This window comes from Vollenhovia emeryi, unplaced genomic scaffold (assembly GCF_000949405.1).
Source record: "Vollenhovia emeryi isolate VEMERY1.0 unplaced genomic scaffold, V.emery_V1.0 DF939248.1, whole genome shotgun sequence".
In the NCBI taxonomy this organism is placed as follows: Eukaryota; Metazoa; Arthropoda; class Insecta; order Hymenoptera; family Formicidae; genus Vollenhovia; species Vollenhovia emeryi.
In genome coordinates this window covers 4,711-25,694 of record NW_011967118.1, presented here as the reverse complement: position 1 = coordinate 25,694, position 20,984 = coordinate 4,711, and the positions used below count along the sequence as shown (strand labels likewise).

Sequence of the window (20,984 nt, the reverse complement as noted above, 5' to 3'; positions counted from 1 at the left end):
CAATAGAATCTCGTGCGATGCCTTCGGAGCGACCTGTTTACCAATGCAAAGCGCGATGATTTAAGAACATCTTCAAATAACGAACTGCTGACATTTTAACAGTGACACTCTTTGATAATCTCTTTTCAGACTGACCTTTGTTTGCTATTGAAATGCGCAATGTGTAATAACTTTAATGAAATATAGAGCGAGAAAAAGGTCTTCATTGTTTATGCGGAGAAGTGAATGCGAGTTTCTTTATATTTATAGAATTGAATTGATATAAATTGATATAAATTTTTCTGAATTATCAAACGTTGCAGTTTTCGATATTATTTTCAACTCTCTTAAATTTGAAAACGCAGAAAGCGGTAATAATAAAATGTGTAGCAGGACGTTTGCTCCGAGGATCAAAAGGTGATGTCCTAAGAGTGTTTAAATTGGAAAGACCTTCCCTTGAGTTGGAGAAAATACATATCGCGGATGAGATTTCACAACGGTCTTTTCTGCCCTTGAGCGTCGTTTTTCCGTGGAGGAAGTTCTGTGCTGCTGTTGCCACGATCCACAAGTGGAGTCTGGATATCTTCAGACGCCCCTTCGCGAGTCCCTTTTGTGTAGAATGTTTTACGCTGATTAAAGTAAACCAAAACCCTGCGCATACAGAACTAAAACACACGGGACTTTACATACTGGCATCTTTTCAATAATATTATTATGCACTTTGTTGTATGTGCTTGCGCAAAGAGATGAATATATATATATATTTTTCTTTACGAATTACAGTTTTATTTTTACTATATACAAAATTTTTAATTTTATCCTTAAAATTTATTTTATCCTAAAATTTCCTTCTTGTAAGAAATGTGATCGAAGTGTTACAATGTTTTAGTAAAATTGGCTCTTGCTACATAAATCCTTAACCAGCTACTGGATTACAGTGATTTGACTGAATACACAATTGGTTTCTTATTAATCTAACTCTTACGAGACTATGTCGTGCGATTAACAAAGAGGCGTCCGGTCTTTTCTCTGTACGTGTCGAGTACTATTAAGTAAGAATCTATGGCGCCATGGAAATGCAATACGGTCGCGTGGGTTGTAAATCAACCGACGATCGTACTATACGATTGATTTGCGGGTAAAAGGTGACTTTTAAGTGACTGAATCATAATCGGTCTGCCTATTTGATACGCTGACAATGATTTACATCACAATATAAATAATACTGGCTGCGGCTCAACAAGAATCTCTTTTCTGAAACTTCACTTTGCCGTCGAAACAAATGGCTTTACATTTTTACACGCGATGCTGTATCACGCGTACACCGTGCTCGCGGTTATCACGCACCCTTACGGGACAGTTTAAGGTACCCATGTGCGCAACACATTTGTGCTACCGTGGGCCTGTATGCACTCTGTTGCAATAACTGGTATCGTAATAACTCCCTGCCTTTCTTGCTATTGTGTAGGCAAGTCGAAAAAGTTCGTACGCGTGTATCGATTGCTATCGAAAGCATGACCATATGCAAGCGCGTTCTGTACTGCGAAAAAGAGATTCTCGTGCTGCACTCCACCATTGTGTGGCGGCGGGCAACTCGTCTGCCAACAGCTGCCCTTGCAGCTAAAAGGCTGTATTTTTCGACGAATATTGTAATCGTCTCGATAATTACTATAGCAGATCATAACGCTTTTACGGTAAAAGAACATACTCTCTCTCTCTCTCTCTCTCTCTGTATATGAAATGTCTGTCTGTTTTCTCTCTGTATATGAAATTGACGTTCTTTAATAAACATGGAACGTAAAAAGCATACGTTGCTTTTATTACGTCTAATTGGTGGAGCAAGTGGTAATCTACTATCTCTGCATATGACAATACATTCTTTTATAATGAAGTCATTTATTATTTATATTTTAAATTTATTTTTAAATTACAATTGTTTAGACACTAACATCCTGTCTTGGCTCTTATTCCTTTACTACTTCGTATTTGTGTTTTCGCATTAGAGCCTTGTGAATTTTATAAATTAATTTAACCGTCCATCGTGCATCGGACTCGAGGGATCCACCGGGCCTGAGGGGAAAGAGAGAGAGAGAGTTCCCAAATCGCTCACTCGTTCATTCTTTCCCGAATCAAATTGCGTAACGATCTCTCGTAGCAGTGTAGCGTAACGTAAAACGTTGTCAGTCCCATGACTCCCCCTCCACCCTCCGTCTCATTCGCCATTCCCACTCTTCGCTTTTTCCCCGCGCCTCTCCCCCTTACCGCAATCCTCTTCCGCGGCACTCTCTGTGTTCCCTATCTCCCCCTTTCCGCTCCTCTGAAAACCTGGTCGCCCCCACTCTAACCTCATCCTCTCCTCGTCCCCCGCTTGATAGGCCGACTGACCCCGGGCCTCTCACCCACGCCAGGCCCCGTAGTAAAAATGGTCAATGCTTGTGTAGACTGTAGTAAATAGGACCGGATGGTGTTCCGCTCGCAGATAACATATTTACACTAACTAACGCCTAGCATATTTCTACTTATTTATTATTGGTATTTTATCGTTTATTATTGTCTTGTCGCTCATATAATATTTTAGTACGTATTTATATTGCACGGGTATAACACGTTAAAGCTGATATATCGTGATTAACAATGTTCTTTATCATTTACACGATTATACATATTTTTTGAGAAGTAAAATAACAGATGAAAAGTCGGAATTTATTTCTTATTTCGACTCGCACGATCTTTTGGTAGATAATTTGTAAAAGTAGCTTGCTTGAGACTATAAATACGACACGAGCTGACAAACATTCGTATCGTGCCATTGCGTGTTTATTTAAAAAGAAATTGAGATCAATACTTTAGAATAAATTGACGCGAACAGGTTTTCGATACGTGCCGAGAAGAGATGCGCCCCTGCGAGGCACCGACGTCGCATTATAGCGCACTGTACATCGTGCTATAGTTGGTATCAGCGGACCCACGACCGTGTTCATCGGTCCCCGCTCGTTTTCTTACCTGCCCACAAGAGTCCCGCGTAGCGCTGCCGTCGCCGTTGAAGTCTCCCGGCTCCGTACGGGCATTGTTGCATCGACGCCCGCTTAAGAGAGTATCCTGCGCGATCGTATCGCGCCTTACGTTTCCTCTATTACTCGGGGACCAGTGCGTAATGTACAGTGCAATTCGTAATCGGCACGATCGTCGATGATTTTGCGAAGTGCTGCGCCACGGATTTTCATGAGGAAGTAACGGTGACCGCAAATTGGAGCAAACCGACCAGCCGCTATGAAGCAGGATCAGAGGCCGCGAAGGCAGGCCCTCTTCCAGATTGCCAAGGTTCGGTCTCACGGTTTCTCTTTTCTCTTCTATTATTTATTGCTCTCGGCTCATCGTTGGCACCAGCTAATGTCATTAAAAGTTGCGGTTCGATATCGCGCGATGTTGTACATACCGTTATATCTATCCTACCTCGCGCGGAGTACCTGTTGATTCTCAAAGCATCCGCGGCGTATAAATCATCTTACGTCGATATTCTTGGATTATGAGGGAGAGGCATGAAAATTAACTAATAATTCATTATGTTTTTAGCGTTTCACTCATTTAAATTGATATGTTTACATACGTTGTCAGATGACATTTGACGCGATGGTGCGACACATAATATTGCATCCATTTTAAATGTCATATTGGACTGTGTGTGAGTGTGTGTGTGTGTGTGTGTGTCAGACATTGTTATAGAGGAATATTTTAAATACTTATAAAATGTTTTCTTGTAATAATAATAATATTGCAATTAAAGCATCATGTAATTACAAGCGGACTTAAGCTATGTTTTACCGACTCAGGTGGATTTATTTAATTCTCAAACAATGCGCATTTAACAAAGACTATTTTAATTTCTTGATTATTTGTTTTGCAATTCGAAATATTGCAAGTAATACAAATATCGGTACGCACCTATTGCAGGAAGGTGTAAGGTCGATCCGAGGGGCGTGGTTGTATAAAACGGTGGATAATTTATTTGCGCAATTTTCCAACGATAACGTAGCGGCACTTTCCGTTTGTTGCGCTGTAGAAAATCCCGCGGAATGCACAATGCGCTTTTTTTTCCTCCTAGTAATTAACTTGACCTAGCGCGAACCGTGCGACTTTATGCGGCAGCCTAAAATATGATACCGATGTTTCAAGTTTATCGGCAAAACGCAGAATGACAATTTAATTCCCTGACGAGGTGGACGCGTCAGAAATTGGCCGAAAAGTTTTGACGCTTTGCGGTTTCTCAATCATTGGAAATTAGGTGTTTTGCGGTTGTAGAAAACGCGGTAAAACGATGTTCACGTAGCAGCCTGTTTCCTGTTGCATGATGGATGCAATAGATGCATCACTCGTAAAAGTTATAAATAATCACTTATAAAGTTTTAAATTACTAGGGCGCGAGACAAGTTTCAGTACTGAAAAACCATCTTGCGCTATGTGCAGAAGTAGCCCGTATGAGCTTTGTAATAATAGTATCATGGAAAATATCTCGCACGATCGTCACGCAGCAGTAACTAGGTATTTGGAGCACTTTGAAACTCTCATCAGACACAATTCATGCGATCGTTCTTGAATTTTTTCTTAACACGCTTGGACGAGCGGTAAATTATGCGTAGATGGTGACGCATATTTCAATTTTACGTTTTAGTTACACGTTAATTAAATCTAATTATTATTGCTTCATAACATATTATCGATAGATAGAACGTAATTAAAATTTTTACGCTAGTATTATTAATATTACAACGAATTTTGGTTTTCCCCGTGCTTTTCTTTACATTATATAAAAATCTTTGTAGCTATACATAGAAGAATATAGATATAAAAATATTGAAAACTTAATTATATATATATTTTTTTGGTATTTTTAAAATCTTTTTGTATAATTACATGAGGTGTACTGTATCCAATTAGAAATCATCGGCTATACGATATGCTTGATAAATAATCGCTGGATTAATAAGCATTAACAACCGTTACACTGGAGCCTTTCGCAGGCTTCTGCCGCTAATTGGTTCGTGCATTGAGTAGCAAACCAATTAGCAGGTATCAACGTACTTGAGACGATTGTGCTTTATGAAATTATAATTCTGCAGTAAATTTGCCAATGGAAAAAAGTGTAATGCATCATTATTTACGATTATAATAACAGCGATGTGTGATGAAAAAGGTATGCTTGCATTTATAAATTAAGTTTATTAGAAAAGACAGAGACAGAGAGAGCGAGCGAGAGAGAGAGAGAGAGAGAGAGAGAAAAATAAAGAATTGAATATAATAATTGTATGCCATGAAATAGTTAAAAAGTACGAATTACTAGACAAACTTTTGTTAATATTTTTCTCAAATTTTTGTGGGTACCCTAGATTAGATTAGATACCGTGTACGATGACACACTTCTCTTCCACTTGTTAGTTTCGAGCACTACATCTTTTCGTAAAAAGGTTGTTTTTGTTTTTCTCATCTTCACGATTCTCACGACACGCAATAAAAAGATTTTCTGTAACGTATCGACCTTTCACGAGCGTGCGATGCCATAATAAGGATTACTATAATTATCATATTTCGTTTAACTTTAATTAAAAGTTGTTGAAGTTAAAACAACCAACAAAACTAGTTTTTTTCTCATTAGTGATATTTAACATTTGTAGAATATATCTTGTTTAATACGGGAACAAATTTACGCGTTCTTATTCTAAAAATATTTATAGTAAACTCTCTCATACGATTATTACGATGTTCAGGCGGGAAGTGTTTTGTAGAAAGATATAAATATACCCTAAAAAGTGTCGAATATTGTTTCGCATCGTGATACAAAAAATAAAGAGGAAGTCATGTTCCGCTATGCAGGGCATGGGTACGGAAATTGTGTGATTTACTTTCCCCTGTATAATAATGCGCTCGCATTGGGTTACTGTCGTATATGGCTATAGATCGATGCCATGTAGCGTCTCGACACATTTACATTTTTGTTTGTGTTACGTGTACACCCACGTGCACGCCGCCTTTCTCGACTCGGTGTCGTACGCTAATACAAAGGACACGGTAAATTCAGTCGAAACCGATGTCGAAATTTTTAATGACATCCTTAGCGGTTGGTAAATTAATAAAACTGGCAATACAATAATGTTAAAGAAATATTCAATAATATTACAGTTATTAGACGCATACAATTATTTTTGCTTATGTAAATGTAAAAAATTACGATGGTAAATAATGTGCAAAGGTATAACATTTCGAATGTGACTTTTGCTAGTATGTATATGATATTTATGTTATTTCTGGCGGACAGTCACTTTTGGAACAGTATAACTAAAAAATTTACTCCATTTAAACAATTATACTGATTTAACTCTCTATTATTGTTATTTTTTTTAGGTCTTGTGGCACCTCGACATTTTTCGCCGAAGCTTCAGAGAGCTCTCCGGGCATGCATGCATGCGAGAATCCTGCATTTTCTGCGCACTTAAGGTAAGCAAATCAAAATTGCGGAAGAAGATAATTTCCTTAATGTAATCATTTGTTCCTTTATATGTTATTTGACAAATTCAAAGAATCTTTGATGAACACGCAGAGAAGATGTTCATAAAACCCGCTCATTACTAGCACCTCTCTTTGTATTCCCCTTAATTACAACGAGATTGATAACAGCAGTTGCGTGCAATGACAAATCTTTTATACGCTACCTTGACACTTTTACGTATCGATGAGCCCTGGCGACTTAGCGTTCCGGCAAAAGGAAACGGCGCTTAGAACAATTTTTATACAAAGAGGAGATCGAGTGTTTTTCCAGATAAGTTTTACGCTGTATGAAGTACAATGAGAATCGTCTTTCGAAATAATCCCACGGTAACAGCGAAAATGGGGTGTGCCCGAACAGATAAAATATCTTGATATTTTACGCGTGAGGGAGCTTATTATTTTCCATTCAACGCGCAAGCTGTTCCCTTCGCACGTATACATTAAACCTGTGATGCGAACGAAATTTATTCAACCAATAATCACAACAAAGACGTTAATTTTACATCGATGTGCTCATTATTCACTTGTACTTTATTATTCACTACAATTTTCCTGATTTATTATAATTTTCCCATATTATTTAACTTATACAAGCACGTTTCAAAATTAAGTATAATATTTTGCATTGCTAATGAATATGTGAAATATTAACGAACTTTGTGGACTTTACGAACTTTTTGCAATAAGTCACATTAATGCCTTTTAGTGCACGGATATTTATACATATGTGATATGGTCAATTCAGAAGTGTCTAAACTGAAAGTGGAAGATATTATTAAGGCTATACATTGCTAATAGCACGGATTTATTTGTCTTCTTTCTCCGTTGTTGCGCAGGCCGATAATAGAAGGCTTTGATTTTATTTGCTATCGTATCATTTTCTCTGTCACGTTCTTTGCAATCATGTGGAGATACGACTAACTATTGTAACGGGATCGACGCTCTACGGACAACGTTGTTCTCGGTTTTCGCTCGTGATTGGCGAGGAGCGCCGCGACTATAATCGCACGTTGGTCCATCATTGCAAGCGTTGTCTGCTTTTATCGTGGAAGGTCAACTGTTTCATCTAGCACAAGAAGGAACTAGCTTCAAGCTGGCTGCAATGGTAACGTCGCGCATTCGAGGCTACTCGAGAAGTAGGTGGAAACGCAAGTTCCTCGCCGATCTTCTCACGGGGTTAATTAGCAATCTTGAGAGTTAATTGCTTCAGGCGTAGGGGTACCGGGCGCGACTTGCAGGAACAATTACCGGTCGGAAGAACGTGTACGCTTTATTGTTACCAGATTCGTCTATTCCACCTGCGCAATTTTGCCCAAAATTACCGCAATTCGAAAGCAATTCAGCAAAGCTCATTTTCTTACTGCGGAGAGTACGTTACGGCACGAGACGTTAACGTGTCACAATTGGAGCGTATTCATGTGACAATAATTGTGCGATTTAATTGCAGGTAATGGTGAATAACATTTTACAGTATATTTTCTTAATCTTTGTATTAGACGTAAATTGCGCACATCATTATTTATAATTGAACAATTTAATATTAGGTAACATAATTGCTACTCGGAAACAAAGAAGAAGCCCTTGATGCTTGAGTTAATAGCTTTGCTGAGTCAATTTACCCCTCGTGTCCGTAGCTAACTTTTAGGCGCCACTCTTGTACGTAGGGCGACCCAAACTATAATAGAAATATCTTCTATAGGCTTGTCTTATCTGCTAGTGGCTGGGAAGATACAGGTTTACGAGGTACAATCTGAACCTTTTTTAAAAACAGCGTGACGTCTTAGAAGATCATTTCAGATAGTTATTTTATCTAACTGATTACATTTGCGAATAATTTGTGACGCAAAAAGACTGCAAGTAAATAAACTTTACTCCTGCACATTTAAAAAATCGCAATAAACTTATTAATCTGATTAGAAGCTTAATATTAAAATGTAAAAAAACGAATTGTTTTTATATTCAACGAAATTTCTATACATGAAAGAAAAAGATTACGTTATTGCATACCAATGATGATTAATACCACCCGACGAGGAATTTAACCCAAATGAAGGACCTAAGATGATTCACCGCGAATGCATTTTGGGGAAAGGGAGGATGGGAGTGAGAATCCTTCGACGTCAGTGGGAGGACCCCTTGCAATGTAATACTATTTTTCTTGTTTGTCAAAAGTTTCAAGAAATGCCCATGTTAAAAATATTTTTCCCGACAATATATAAATCTCGCAATTTTTAGTACAATAAATGCGTTTCCTCGAATTAACTTATGAGTATTTCTACTCGTTTCAACACGTACTTTCAACGCTACTATCGATGATCAGGATCCAAGTTACTCTGCTTGAGTTAATCAGGAAGGGAACCAAATTTTTTATGTGGCGCAAACAATGTAGTTTAGCTTTATGGTTATTCAGGAAGCGATAGCTGCCGGCGAAGGATTTCCTGTTTATCTATTTGCATTTTCTGAAAAGCCGGAATGATGTTGAAAATTTATATAATCGTCGCATTATGAGAATTCAATTCCGATGCAGCTGTGCGATACGAAACGTACAATGTCTCTCTAATGGTACAGATTATATCGACAGCGTTTGAGCATAATTCTTGTATCTTTGCATGTTTCGTTATTCTGAATACAATTAGCTGTTAGATGACAATGATAATAGACAACTGGACGTAATTAGGAAAGTGCTCAATTAAGAGCATTCACTGCCGCCGAAGAACAACCGTTATCTATGAAACGAAAAAACACGCGATACGTCTTGCAGCTTTGCTGAAGACACGATTTGTAACACTTTGTTTTGCGCGCCGCGACAATTTGTGGTAGAGACACATTTACAGATTACCACTTCGGCTACGGACACCTGACATAATTTCCCGCTATTATCGGATCATTTCCGGCCGCCGCCTAATAGTTCCTTTGAACTTGCGTGTTCGGAGTACTCGAAGTCGATTCAGACTGCTAATTCGTGATTACCCTTTCTTTCACAATCTTTGGCATCTTTCTTTTTTACATTTTATATTTAATAACAGATCTCACGTGGCTTCTTGTCATTCAAAATTAATATCGTTGTGCTATTTTCCCGAGGAACGTTTTGAGGAAACTCGATTGCTGAGATTGTCCACGCGACAGGATTGAAAGTGTAGACGGATAGGTTATCGTTTAATACTCGTTCAGAGTCGACTATTCTACAAGCAAACTTAACCAGATTTGCATCCTGTCTCGTAAACGAGGGAGGAAATGTTCCAAGTCCTTGTACGTAAGTAGCTACGTACTTCTTTTACGCGACAGTGCCCACACTTCTCGATTAAATAATATCGCCTGCAGGATTTAATAGATACAATTTCCTGTTTGGTACTGCGCGCGTGTATGCCTGTACGCGTGTATATGTGAAATCAATCCTTCGCAATGCGCTATCTACGTGTAACATTAAATAAAATATTTCCGTCTCAATTGTGACCAAGTATATTATTCAATTTGTTTGTCTTCTTTACCGTCAAATCTCTCGCGAAGATTCTGAATTTTCGTGATAAACGCAATTCGATTTTGACAAGAGAGCAACAGTCAGATTTCGTCGTTACTTGTTCATTGTATCACACCCGAGCGCGCGAATTGTCGGCGACCTAATTCGCTAACTCTAGATGCTTTTAACTGAAAAACAATTGCGGTCTCAATATATTTTGGTAATCAGATTTTTATTTTAAAACAATCTCAGGCATTTACTTTAAGTGTTGTTACGCTCTTTACGGGACACCCTGTATAGTGAAGTATTAGATTTGTTAATATTCTACTTATCAATATGGAGCAATACGTTTTCGTACTCTCATAAACTTGGCTAAGCGAGCGTCAGGAGCGGAATGCGGATGCCGTCTATGAAGACGATGAACTGGTCTATTCGACTAGCAATACTTATTTCATGATTATATAAAAAGACAACAATTTGTTCATATTCCTGACAGAAACAAATTAGTGCGAAATATTACGAATGTATAACATCGTACCATTTACGATTAAATCCTTTGAAGACGCGCCGCTTTAGTGACTTTTTTGGTCCAAATACTTTATCGTTGTCGAGCAGGAATGTCTTTACTTTAACCTATTATTTGTTTCATCGAAAGGGGACGTCTGTATTTTTTAGACAAAATTCTGTATCCAGTTTAATCGTAGCCGAAGGGTTAACGCATTCTATAATTCACGAAATGATATGCAATGATTCACAAAATGAAAATTATAGCATTACGATATGGAAAAGTGAACTTCCCTTAAGTCGTGTTAAATCATCGCGTCCGTCGTGACTTTTTCCAATAGCAATAAAAGAAATTGATATTTTCGCAAAAACGACGGTAGGATAATTTAGCTCCACTCCACTCCCGATTTATCTTCCTCTGAAGAGAAGTGGATCCGAAACTTCAACGAGCTACGGCCCTGATTTGGCTGCTGTGGTCCAGGTTGCTCAGGTAGGTAGGTGAACGTAGGACAGCTAAACGGGTGACGTCATTGACTCCTTGGGTCTATCGAAAGGTGGGATGGAGCGAGAAAGTCGACACCGTGTGGCCCCTTAGAAAGACGAGGAAGACGAAGAGAACCAGAAGAGAGGGTGGGGGATATTCGCCAGCACACCGCGAGCCGCTGGCTTCAGGTACGGGTGCACGGCGTTCAGGTAGTTCCGTGCGCCTTCTCCTTCTCGTTTCTCCGCGCGACCGTGCTGTTTAAACTGTGAAACTGTCGAAGCTGTGCGAAGGAAAACGTTTTCATTCTCGCGCTTCTTGGTAATCCGGAGTGTAAGGTGAACGAACGTGCGACGAGATTATCTACTTTCGTCATGGTGTTGTAATATCCTTTTATGGAAGATGAATAAGTGTTGTATAATTTAACAATAACGGCGTAACTGTGTTAGAAACATTGGATATTGAGATACGAAGATATGGAGCAACGATAGCGATGGAAGAAAGTTGCTCCTCGTTGTTCTGAGAAGTTAGTGCGGCAGAAGGAGGGGAGCACGTGGTATGTCGAGACGGAACAAAGTGGTCCACGTTAACGTTTGATTCAAGTAGCGATGCCATCGTTATTTCGAGGAATTGCAAGTTATGCAAAATTATTCTGCACTTGGTCCAAAGAAATGACATAAAGGAATCCCCATTCGACGTTCACGAGTACCTTGGAGAAGAGTTTTTTTTTAATCATACGATTATTTTAAAATTAATCTTCTCAGACAATTGCTCTCTCTCTGACAAGCAGAAGATTTCTTGAAGAATATTCATCAGGATTGCCGAGAACTCGCTACTTGGAGTCGAGATGATATTGAAATCGCGAGCTTGTCACAATAATACGAAGTTTGCGAATCGAAAAGACAACTTTTCCAGCTAAACGAGTTTGCGTTTTTAATCGAGCCTACGACTCATCTGGCAACGAGTTCTGCCAGCATATCCGGTATGCAATTGCTGTGGATACGATTCTTCCTTCGTTCTTTATGAAGAAGCATCTGCCTCTCTGGCTCTCGCCTGCTTGCTCATCGTCAACCTTCGCATCTCCTTTCTTCGTGTTCTTACACGGTCTCTCGTTCATCTGATGCGCTGCGATTGTAGTATTATTATTCAAAGTTACGTCACAAAATAACTGCTTGCCGCATTTATCGCATTACGACGTTGTCCAACAATCTCAAAAATGAAAAAGACAGGACGGTTTGAAAATGCAACAAGAATTGTACACTAGAAAACAACGATTGTTGTCCCTACTTTATCTTTAATGAGATACAACTATCACAGTTCAAGGAACTACACGTGGATGCAAACGGGAGAGATAACGGTGGACGTTATCTCACAAAAAGAAAGAAAATCGACATAGAGAAAACACAACGTAAAATTACAAGACAAATATACGAAATGATATTATCCGGCGAGCACGTAAAGTGTCGCGTGTAGACACTCCAAACAACGCTATCGTACCAAGAATTCGTCATGAAGAGCCTTTTACCGAGTGGAAGTTGACACTTATCTTTATCCGGCCCGGAAGGCGTCATTTTGCACTCGTGATGTTTTTATTTAAATTTTGGAGCTTATCAACGTTCGGACGAATAAATAAATCTTTTACTGAATACTCTTTAATGCTTGAAAATGAATCGTAGCACGCAATAAAAACGATGACCTTTACGTCTCCAACTTTGAGCGCACGGAAGATGTAAAAATGTTGAAGTGGATAAAGGTTCGTCAGAATGTGTCGACGACGACGCCCATGTCGGCGACGACCTCGCCGTCACTCATGCTCCATCAGATCAAAAGCGATGGGACGAGAGTTAAAATTGAGGATAGAATCAAAGAAGAAGGGGAAGATAGCGGTATGGAGAAAGAAGACTCGGTTTGCAACGTTGAGCTGAACGATCTGAAAAAAGTACGCTTTTACTTTATCGATCTCTTCATTAGTTTAGAGAGTTTAGAGGATCGTACTCTTAATAGCAAGAGTGCTAATGAATCTAGTTATAATGAATAACCGATAATGCATTTAGTCATTAAACTAATTACCTTAAGACAATCCACCATGTGTGGTTTCTCTGAAATTACCGTAGACCGTGGCCTGAGAATGCTTGATCGTGTGAAGGTGTCCGTAGTAACATGTGTAGTTATAATTTTTACTCTCTCTTTTCTCCGCGCAAAGGCAGACGAACGTCGAAGATTATTAATTCTGAAGGTTAGTTGCTATTTTAGCCTTTTCTGCGCGATAGATATTATATCTCGAAGTACTCTATTAATTTTTGCAAAATACGCGGCCGACCATATTAATGACCGATAAAGCACCGCTTTTGTCCGACGAACACGCTCGATCTGGCACAATATCTGATACGTACGCTGAAGCCGGCTGGCTTCTTCTGCATCAAGCGACAAACCTGTCTCGAACAGGTGCCACGTTCTCGTCTTCACATGCACATGGACATGCCGTTACCGTCGTCGCTTTTACGTCGGCCGGGACTCGTACCACATCTGTCACTACCGTCATTGCCAGTAGACAGTTAGTACACGATACGCACTAACTTTCATTGAGGAATTTCACTTCAGACGCGAATTGACGTAGTAGCATACTAGATTGCCGCTCAGACGTAACAGACGTAACAGAATGACTAGCGAATTCCGACTGAATCATTGAAATTCGCCAGAAAATTTTAGAAATTGATCCTGCCTTATTATTCCGTCACCCTATCGACTTTTATCTATCATCTGACGTCTTTGTCAAACTCTTTTGCATATCGTGTAAAAACCAAGTTTTGCATGGCGCACTTTGAGTCGTTCAGTTTCCTCTTCCTTTTGTATCCAGCATTTTTTTGGTCGAAATTCTGCGTTAGGCAAGCACCTTGAAGCGCAGCACCGACTTTCTACAACCGCTACTTACTAGTCGCGTGGGGGAGGATTAGTTACGAAACGTACTAGAATCTGGCTGCTGCCGATAGGTCGCAAATTACGACCGGTCCGGTACTTCTATTTGACCTCTGCCATGTGTCACGCCGGTGGCGTACGGCGACCGATGTAGTAGAAATCAAGATAGAGTCGACGTGTCCCATCGCGTATCTCGGCGACTCCAGGACTTCGCCTCACCTTCTTCTCATTGCAAAATCGCTTGCGTTTCGTAAAATTACCTATGCACCGTGATTATCCGGCAGATATGTTGATTAGGGAAATGCAAGAAGCAGAGCGATGCGGTGGATTTAGCGTTACAACGTGATTTTATCACGGAACCAACGGTTTTATCGGCGGTGACGTAATAAAGATTTAACGTAACTCCATGCAAGAACATTCAGATTTATTCCTCTCTCTCTCTTTCTCTCTCGTTCGTTCATTTACAAAATGTCTACACAAATCTGTCTGCAATAGTGCTTACATATTCATCATTGTTTCACATTTATTCGCCCATAGTGATTTTAGCTATAAATTTGTTTATAGCAATATATTTTATTTTTAAAATTTCTATTATATGTAACGCAGATAAAATTTAAAAAAGTTCCTGTATCGAATAAAGATTATTTTGCTATCTAAATACGGGATATTAAAACATTTCAAATATTAGTTGTACAATAGAATTAAGATGCAGCGTCCTCGTTATTGCGTGGTACACAGACTAAACTTCTTTTTCCATAATATGATGAAAATTTATTCCACCTGTTGATTCCGCTTCATTTTGGTATCTCTACTTGCTTGTCACGCAATTAACACCAGGATGGCAAGGATAACAGACACATACCCTTACAGAAATGTAACAACTGGGAACGAAAAAAGCATTGAACAATTACTAGAGTTCAGTAATTGAATTATTAGAAGTCATTGATGTGCGGTAATTTTCTAATAATTATTTCGCTTATATTTCTATAAGGGTAGGTACAAGAAAATAGTTTGATAGTTTAATGGAGGCAACATCAATGAGAATCAGAATCTTTATTTAAGCTTAAAAGGGAGGAGCTCTATGTTAAATTTTAATATCATAATATGTTTAGACCATTATATGCTTACATTTACTTGTTAAACATATGCAAAAATAAAATTATAGAGATATTCACATGATTAATTAAAATTATATATTTACATAATGACACGTCTTCGATTATATCACATTGGTATTTATTATTTGTCTCTCGTCGATGCGTTCGTGACGATCGGCCGGCGAGATCTCGTTTGGTAGCTCGTGCATTAAATCCTCGTCACATTGTCTTATTTCAGGACCTGTTCTCGCAGCTGCAGTTTTCGCAAGAGAGCGCTCTGCCTCCCGATACGTTGCGCCGTGCGCTGGCCGAGAGCTTTCTCGATCAGCAGAGGTTTCAACTCGGTTTTATGGACGACGCGGCAGAATGTTTCGTAAGTGCCAACAATTTTGGATTTTCCAGATGCCTTTACTGATCGAAACAGTGAGATATTGATGCACATAATTTTAATTTGCCAATTGGCAATCGACCTAAACCTGCTAAAATACTTTTCTTTATTTATCACTTGTTGTAGATTGCGTTCCCGAGTGAAGAATCGATTTTTATGATTCTCTTTTAATTAATTGAATCTGAAAATTTGTGTTACACGAAAAGTAGAGTTAACAAACAGCACATATCTTTCTCTGCAATTAAGAAAAATTTTGTATTTGAGGAAAGAGAAAGGGACTTTTCCGCCAATAACATAAAAAGTCTTATGGCATAGAAGGCCCAGATTACTAAATGTAATGGAATTAACTCAAATCGAGGTCCTTCCCTCAGGATTTTCTCTCACTCTGCGGTGCAGGCAGAACCTCGTTATTTTCATTATTGAATATTTCGAAGCTGATCGAATGTTTCTAATGATGCCTAGTTACGGACGAGATTGGACTAGCAATAATGATCTTAGCTGAGCCTTGCGAATACCGACTGTATACTACTTTCTCGTTTGCACAACAGTCACGTTGGACACTAGTATACTCGTATGTATGTCAACGCTAGTCGGCTGAATAATATCAATGCAACTTGGCACTTACACAAGGGAAACGTACAATAGATGCAAGGACAGTAACATAACCGTGGCATACCGTTAGTCTGCATATTCTCAAACGCAATATTTTTACCGCGTTAGCATTTTCTAGCGTATACCTTATAACGCATTAAGCTGAATGTGTGAGGTTGATGACTATAAATTATTTTATAGTAAAATTATATACTTTAGTTTTATAAGAAACATCCGATGGAGATACTGAGATTGGAATGGCTCTGCCTTATGTGCATTTAACGTGGTCTTACAAAGGCAGGCTACGAATTGCGGTAGAAAACATGAAGGAATGCGCTCTTTAGCTATATATAATTTTTTTTTCAATTTCAGGAAAACATTCTCTTGCGTATACACCTTCACATAGCAAGCGGTGAGGCTGAAGATATGTGTAGCGCGAGGCATTGTGTGCCGCATCAGAAATTTGCCATGACGCTCGTCGAGCAAAGCGTCTGTGGAGTTTGCGGTGCAACGTCGGAGCCACTGCCTTTTACACAGGTCCGTCTAATTAATATCATGCTTTTCACATTGTATACTTGTTATACATTGCTATATCGTTATATAAAAAACCACTCAAGAAATATCACGATCGAAAAATACAAACGCGGCGTCTTTTAGTTAAATGACTGGAATGACTCATTATTTTCTACACTCTTTACAAAATTCGGTAATTTATATATACATATGTATATATATTACTTTATACATATTAATGGCAGAGGAAGAATAAATATATAGAGGAAAGTCCCATATTATGAGATAGGATCCTAATATGAGATAGCGGATTTCTCTTAAATTCATAGGCATTATCGGTTGATTCCTCCATGAATTTATTGCCCTTGGAGGGAAATCTGTTTAGTCGAAAATTCATTGTTAGATTGCGTAATCGTTGCGAAAAAAGATTTGCGATTGAATTTGGATGTTGAAAACCTGCTATCTCATATTAGAAACCTATCTTATAATACAGGATTTTCCTTTATTAATATTTAATATATATTTACTCTTCCTCTGCGCATTCATCTAGCAATAGTTTTGAGAGGATGTATAAAAGTAAAACGTGCGAATGTACCATTTTCGTTGCTAAAGTAGAAAATTTGTTTCCAAACTGACGTTCAATCGCATCTTCGGGCGATCCGTTTTCTTTTTTTTTTCTGTTCGGCGCTTCTCTTCCGTTTTTGCACGTTCGTAGTGTTCATCTTAGATTTTACCTGAAGCATATAAAACCTTTTTGGGGACCTTTTCCTCTATCCATAAACATCTGCTCCTTCAAGATGATAGTGTCACGGTTTTCCTACCTATCTAAGGACTCAGCTTCTTTTCTCACGTTTTATTTTCACAGAAAAGAAATTAAAAGAAAAACAGAATGTAGAGTTTGTTAGTGTTATTATTAATGAATTTGTTAGTTATAAAAATATTTTACTTATAATCGAGTAAAAAAATAACCTTTAAGTATGTAATTTTCATTTTATTTCTATATGTTTTCTATTTTTAACAGAATTTTTAGTTGTTTTTATTTTTACTTATGTGACAGTCAAATTTTTTCCTAAATTATTCTTTGTGCAAAACATCAACTTAATGCAAACAATTTAAATTTACAACTGTGAAAAGAGATATCTCGTTTAAAAAAATATGTTGTTTTCGCTTGTTAAAATTTTGTTTTGTAATTTTCTCGTACCGTGGTATGCACTATTGCACAGTAGTTATATAACGAGTAGTCATAAAACGAGCGTGTTATATCAATATTTCGTTGATTTTTTAAATTTGGTTTGCAACTGCGAACCGTCGAAAACAGAATTGGATTTTACATATTGACATATTTGTATACTAACATCTGTGGTATCGTTTTTCTTACAGCGCCTTGTTTTAATAAAATAGTATTCGATTACTAATAGTATGGTACAAATATATTCTTGTAATTTGATTTTGCACTATTAATATTCCTTTGCAATCCTTCTACAATTTCAAAAACATATATCGCGCAAACGGAAGAGAGCAGCATAATGCCACATATAGCGCTCAGCATCTCGTGGGTGGAGTTGGTTTTCCTGGCGTGTTCACATCGGGCATCGTTGACCAGCGAACCGTAAAAAGCATGAAACTAGTTGCTGTTACCCGCTAGGCAGAATGTTAGCAGCATGCCGGCAGTTCAATAACAGATTCGATCGTGATATTGAAATAGATAGGCGTTAATTTAACCAGTATTAATTTTTTGATCAAATCTGCAAATACAATATGATAGAAATCGAGATTAATTTTTTTTTAAATTATTTGAAATCACATCAGGTTGTTAATATATTTTTATTTTATTTCATCGATACATTGATTTGTTTCAATATTAATCAAATGTAGCGAAGTTTTATTTAAAATGATTTAAACACGAGACAGCAGATTTCCTGTTAAATTTTATTCCAGATCTCTTCGGCTTATATCAAAACCGGTTAGCTTTATCCGATTGCAGCTTTGCCAATGATTATTAAATTCCATATAGATTATACATTTTTGTTACTTGTCTATAAACAAAGTTTATAGAAGATATTTTATAATCTATTTTCGATGAATTTGACTTAACAATTTAAGTATATGACTTTTATATCTCATTTGTCGAAACTATCCGAGTTTCCTTTGCTAATTTATATTTTATGACTTTTTTTAAACTACGAATTTATTAAATAAAAAAAGAACACATGCACTATCATTTCCATTCTTTTTGCAGATGGTTCATTACGTGTCTGCGTCAGCGTTGACTTCTCAAGCTCATCAAACACCACTAAATTCTAGAAATAATCCGGATCTCTTCGGACAACTTCTACGAAGAGCTGGCGGCATGGGTGACATTCGTGATTGTCCGGTAAGTATTTTTTATAAATCTTTGGTCGAATTGTGACGAACGCGTTGGGCACGTTCTACCGCGTTATATTTTGCCATCAATTTCGCGGTAGTCCACTCATAACGTTGGATTTTAAATAAGATTATGTAGAACTGACTCACTCGAATACGAGTTTTATGAATACATTCTTTCCACGAATTTACATCCGGTTCTAAACTTTCTCTTGAAAGTGGTACGCCAAGCGGCCAAAATGTGATCATGAAATTGTTATCGCTGTTGAAGATTCGATACTGGTTTATCGCATAAAAAATATGTTTCTCTCCGTTTACCATGCTCAGAGTTCCTGCGGTGCGAAAATTCAAATATGCCGGACCCTGATGAATCGGCCGGAAATAGTTTCTGTCGGTGTCGTGTGGGACAGCGAACGACCGTCGTTGGAGCATATCATGGACGTTTTTGCGACGGTGGGCACGTCCCTTCGACTTAGCGATGTCTTCCATAGCGTGGTAGACTCTCGATGGGGCGCCTCTACTGTACATAATCTCGTAGGAGTGGTTACCTATTACGGGAAACATTATTCCACGTTTTTCTTCCATACGAAATTAAAGGTCAGTACCTTGTCGTTAATTAATCGAAGGCCATTACCTTAGTATCGACCGGTGGTTTTAACAGCGATTCAGTTTGTAGCACGATTTAACACAGTGATAAAACAAATGTTTAGGTGTGGATTTATTTCGACGATGCTACTGTCAAGGAAATTGGACCCCGGTGGGAGCAAGTTGTGGAAAAGTGTAGGCGAGGCCGATATCAACCTTTGCTGCTCCTGTATGCAACGCCCGCTGGAACTCCTGTCAATACCGAGAACGCTCCAAAGACTATTATCCCTTTCCCGAATAGTAATGGCCTAAAGACGTCCCCAAAGAATAGCGTTCGCCGTTCGATTACACCTAGTCCTGAGAAGCCATCTATCAACAGCACTGCCAGACGTGCCATCACACCTAATCCTGATAGTCCGCCGCACCTCTACACTCAACGAAGCGTTTACAGTGATTACCAGAATCTCACAGACATCCAGAATAATATATTCGTCAATCAGGTAGCGTTTGACGATCAATGCTCATAAATGATCTTTTAGATTTTTCTCTTACTGAAGCAAATAGACATTTGCATTTAATTTTTTGACATCAAAATAATATTACACAGGGCGTGGACGCGGTTGATGGCGAAATAGACTCCAAGTATATTAGCCGTCGCGCCGTGGAAAATGTAATGCATCAACAGAAAAAGCAGCAGATGCAGTTGACGCGTAGCTTAAGCGTGGGATCGGCGCCGCAAGATGGTATTAGCATCCCTGATCATATGAACGTGCCTCGAAGACGGGACTCCGGTAATTGGTCCGGTGATCGAAACAGCGCGTCGTCGAGCTCGTCAACTACGATGGACAATACGTATCTGTACATTGTTAACAAAATGCAGAGGAACTCGGGCGTACCTAAAAGCCCCATCAGCAAATCTGGGGAACTCTCGAGCAGTAGCAGCGGTCACTACGACGCTGGTTACGACTCGTATTCTTTGTCTTCCACGGACAGTCTTCCGCTTCAGCAGGGTTTGAAGCACAATTTACAGGTAGATAAAATATATTAACAAGTTTAAAAATAACAGTAAGAACTTAGACCGTATAAACTTTCAAATATTTTAAATTTTCACTCGTTACCGCTAGATATTTGTGCGTATTCTTTCGTAATTTGGCTATCATCTCTTGCAGCTCGCTCAAATACCGGAAGGTTACCAACCTTCATCCGGCGACGATTGCGAACGATTATGCAAAGAAACGGACGCGTTGCTGGATAAATCTCGAGCCGCCGAAGATGCTGGCGATCTTAACACGGCAGTCGCGTTGTGCAGTGCGGCCAGTAATAAAGCTAGAGCCGCAATGGACGCTCCGTATAATAATCCTCATACAATCACGATAGCGAGAATGAAACACAATACTTGCGTCATGAGAACGAGGAGTTTGCACAGAAGGATGCTGCAAGAACAAGTTGCTGTTAACGGTGACAAAGAGGGTAAGGCATCAAGATATCGATTATTCGATGTAATACTTCTATATTGCTAGCAAAGCCACTTTTTGGTGGTGGGGAGGGGGGCCAAATCAAAGCTAGACA

The 20,984-nt window shown here is 38.7% G+C and overlaps 1 protein-coding gene across 1 annotated transcript in view; it reads left to right on the top strand.

Annotated features, from left to right (window-relative positions):
• LOC105559951 overlaps nt 1-20,984 on the top strand; it is a gene marked incomplete at its 3' end in the record, with an annotated part of 70,852 nt that overhangs the window by 45,162 nt on the left and 4,706 nt on the right. The window contains exons 3-10 of the mRNA XM_012008625.1: nt 6,376-6,468; nt 15,213-15,347; nt 16,326-16,490; nt 18,706-18,840; nt 19,158-19,427; nt 19,541-19,915; nt 20,023-20,445; nt 20,585-20,885. Coding sequence (XP_011864015.1) covers nt 6,376-6,468; nt 15,213-15,347; nt 16,326-16,490; nt 18,706-18,840; nt 19,158-19,427; nt 19,541-19,915; nt 20,023-20,445; nt 20,585-20,885 — 1,897 coding nt within the window. The remainder of the gene's footprint in view (nt 1-6,375; nt 6,469-15,212; nt 15,348-16,325; nt 16,491-18,705; nt 18,841-19,157; nt 19,428-19,540; nt 19,916-20,022; nt 20,446-20,584; nt 20,886-20,984) is intronic.